The sequence below is a fragment of the Sardina pilchardus genome, chromosome 22 (assembly GCF_963854185.1).
Source record: "Sardina pilchardus chromosome 22, fSarPil1.1, whole genome shotgun sequence".
NCBI classification, from domain to species: domain Eukaryota; kingdom Metazoa; phylum Chordata; class Actinopteri; order Clupeiformes; family Clupeidae; genus Sardina; species Sardina pilchardus.
The window spans coordinates 17,553,944-17,556,508 of record NC_085015.1 but is presented as its reverse complement, the minus strand read 5'-3'; the positions used below and the strand labels follow the sequence as shown (position 1 = coordinate 17,556,508).

Genomic DNA, 2,565 nt, shown 5'->3' with positions numbered 1-2,565 from the left:
GGCCGCATCCCGCGCCTCACACACCGCATCAGCACGCTCACCTTCATGGGCAACTTCAGCGACAGCGTCCAGATGCTGCAGCCGGTGAGGCCCGACACACACACACACACACACACGCACACACCACACATACAGTACACCACACCACACACACACACACACACACACATACATTACACCACACACACACACACACACACACACACACACACACAAACAGTACACACACACACACACACACACACACACACACACACACCACACATACAGTACACCACACCACACACACACACACACACACCACACATACAGTACATCACACCACAGCACACACACACACACACCACACGCACATGCACACGCACACGCACACGCACACGCACACGCACACGCACACGCACACGCACACGCACACCACACATACAGTACACCTTACCACAGACACACACACACACGCACGCACACACACACACACACACACGCACACGCACACACGCACACACACACACACACACACACACTCCACACATACAGTACACCACACACACACACACACACACACACACACACACACACACACACACACACACACACACACACACACACACACACACACACACACACACACACACACACACACACACACAGTCCATCCTCAGCAAAATGATGACTCCTCATATGCAATAATATTGGTCATTATGTTCCTTTGTCAGTGACAAGGTCCTTACTTCCCCCATCTGATGCTGCAGCCAGAGAGGCAGACCCCCCCCCACACACACACACACACACACATTCCCCGCTCAGTACAATTTTGGACTCATCATATACTAATAATGTCGTTCATTGTGTTCCCCTGTCAGTGCAGAGGCCTTAGAACCATCCTTACTTCACCCTCCTCTCGAAGACTATTCTGTTGGTGATGGGTTTTTTTTTTTGTTTGACTCACTGTGGTTTTGCTTTTGGCGGTAATACAGTAGGCTCTAGGTTGTTGATTGGCTGCTGTGTGAAAGCCCCTATACCTACAGCACTAGGGATTTTAACACCCCCCCTGTGTGTATCTCACGTTGGGCCGCTGATGCACAATGACGTTGGTCATTACAGTATGTTCCCCTCTCAGTGCAAGGCCCTTATTTCCCCAATTTTGCGGTGCTACTGTTGCTAAGAAACATGTTCATTAATGTGGTAGAGAAGGTCACGACCTCTGGAGCATTATGCCCAGTAAAGCCTCAGGCTTTGCGCCGTCACCGGTGGGAAATGGCGCTCATTTTAGCAACAGTGAACAACAGCCAACAACAACAACAGTGCCCACACCACATTCACAGGGTTCGAGACTGATCCAGGTCATATCCTTGTCCCACCTCATGTCTCTCTCTTTCTCTCTCTCTCTTGTTTCTGTGCTCTATCAGATTAAAGGCATAACCTCCCCACAAAAAACAAACAAACAAACAAACAAATACAAACACACACACACACACATGAACACACACACATGAACACACACACACACACACACACACACACACACACACACACACACACACACACACACACACACACACACACACAAACAAACAATCAAACGTGCATCTTGTCTGTTTTTCTCTGAGCATCATGTTTGTGATATAGTGACTGTTTGTCACTGTATTAGTGTGTATGCTAAGACAGCCCCCCTCAATTCTTGTCTCACTTGTATATACTGTATTTTAAAAAGGGCAGCAGAAGCAGCAAAAAGCTTTTGTGACTTTCTGTCTAGAGGCATTTATCTTAATTATTGCTGCAATAATGTGTTGAGTGCTTGAGTGGTTCAGTACAGTGTGCTGAGAGAGGACTATCTACAGGAAAATGCTCTTGAGCAGAATCCAGATAACAAATGAAAGCTTTTATTTTCTCATTACACTAAGAAGCAAGAGATATTCATCAGTTTATGTGTGTGTGTGTGTGTGTGAGAGAGAGAGAGAGAGTGTGTGTGTGTGTGTGTCGTCACTTCGTGCAGGGTCCATGAAGAACATTTTCATTATATTCTGCAGTTTATAACCATTTCTTGGAGTTGTAACTTTGTTACGAGACTTGCACTGATGTGTATATTTGGGTTATTGATTTAGTTGTTTTCCTTTTATTTTCTTCCAGCAACTAGACGCCCTCATCGCAGCCTCTATGTCCATTAAGTCATCTTCCAAGCTGAAGAAGATACTTGAGGTACAGCACAGCACACCTCTAGCCTGGGTGTTCCCATGCTGCCTTGCGCGGTGATTTGATTCACGCTGCTAAGGCAGTCTGGAAACTACCGCCCTAATTTTTAACACAGATAACCCTACCCTAACACAGATGCATTTGATAGACATCCGTGGCCCCCAATGAACGGATCTGGGCATTTTTTTCAAATTAGCCTATGAGAAAATGAATGTCCGGTTGCCAGACCATGTCTCATTTGAGAAGTGGTAGGCGCTTGCCAGGTTAGCAGACCATAGAAACCTGTAACATCATTTTGGTATTTGATGAATTCACAGAATCTGCTATAAAGCTTAAGAACAAAACTATCATTGATTATTGCCATGATCAAGAAGT

The 2,565-nt window shown here is 46.0% G+C and overlaps 1 protein-coding gene across 1 annotated transcript in view; it reads left to right on the top strand.

Annotated features, from left to right (window-relative positions):
* The window catches only part of fmnl1b (formin-like 1b), a 54,418-nt gene that overhangs the window by 39,723 nt on the left and 12,130 nt on the right, over nt 1-2,565 (top strand). The window contains exons 16-17 of the mRNA XM_062527005.1: nt 3-84; nt 2,128-2,196. Of these exons, the coding sequence (XP_062382989.1) occupies nt 3-84; nt 2,128-2,196 (151 nt within the window). The remainder of the gene's footprint in view (nt 1-2; nt 85-2,127; nt 2,197-2,565) is intronic.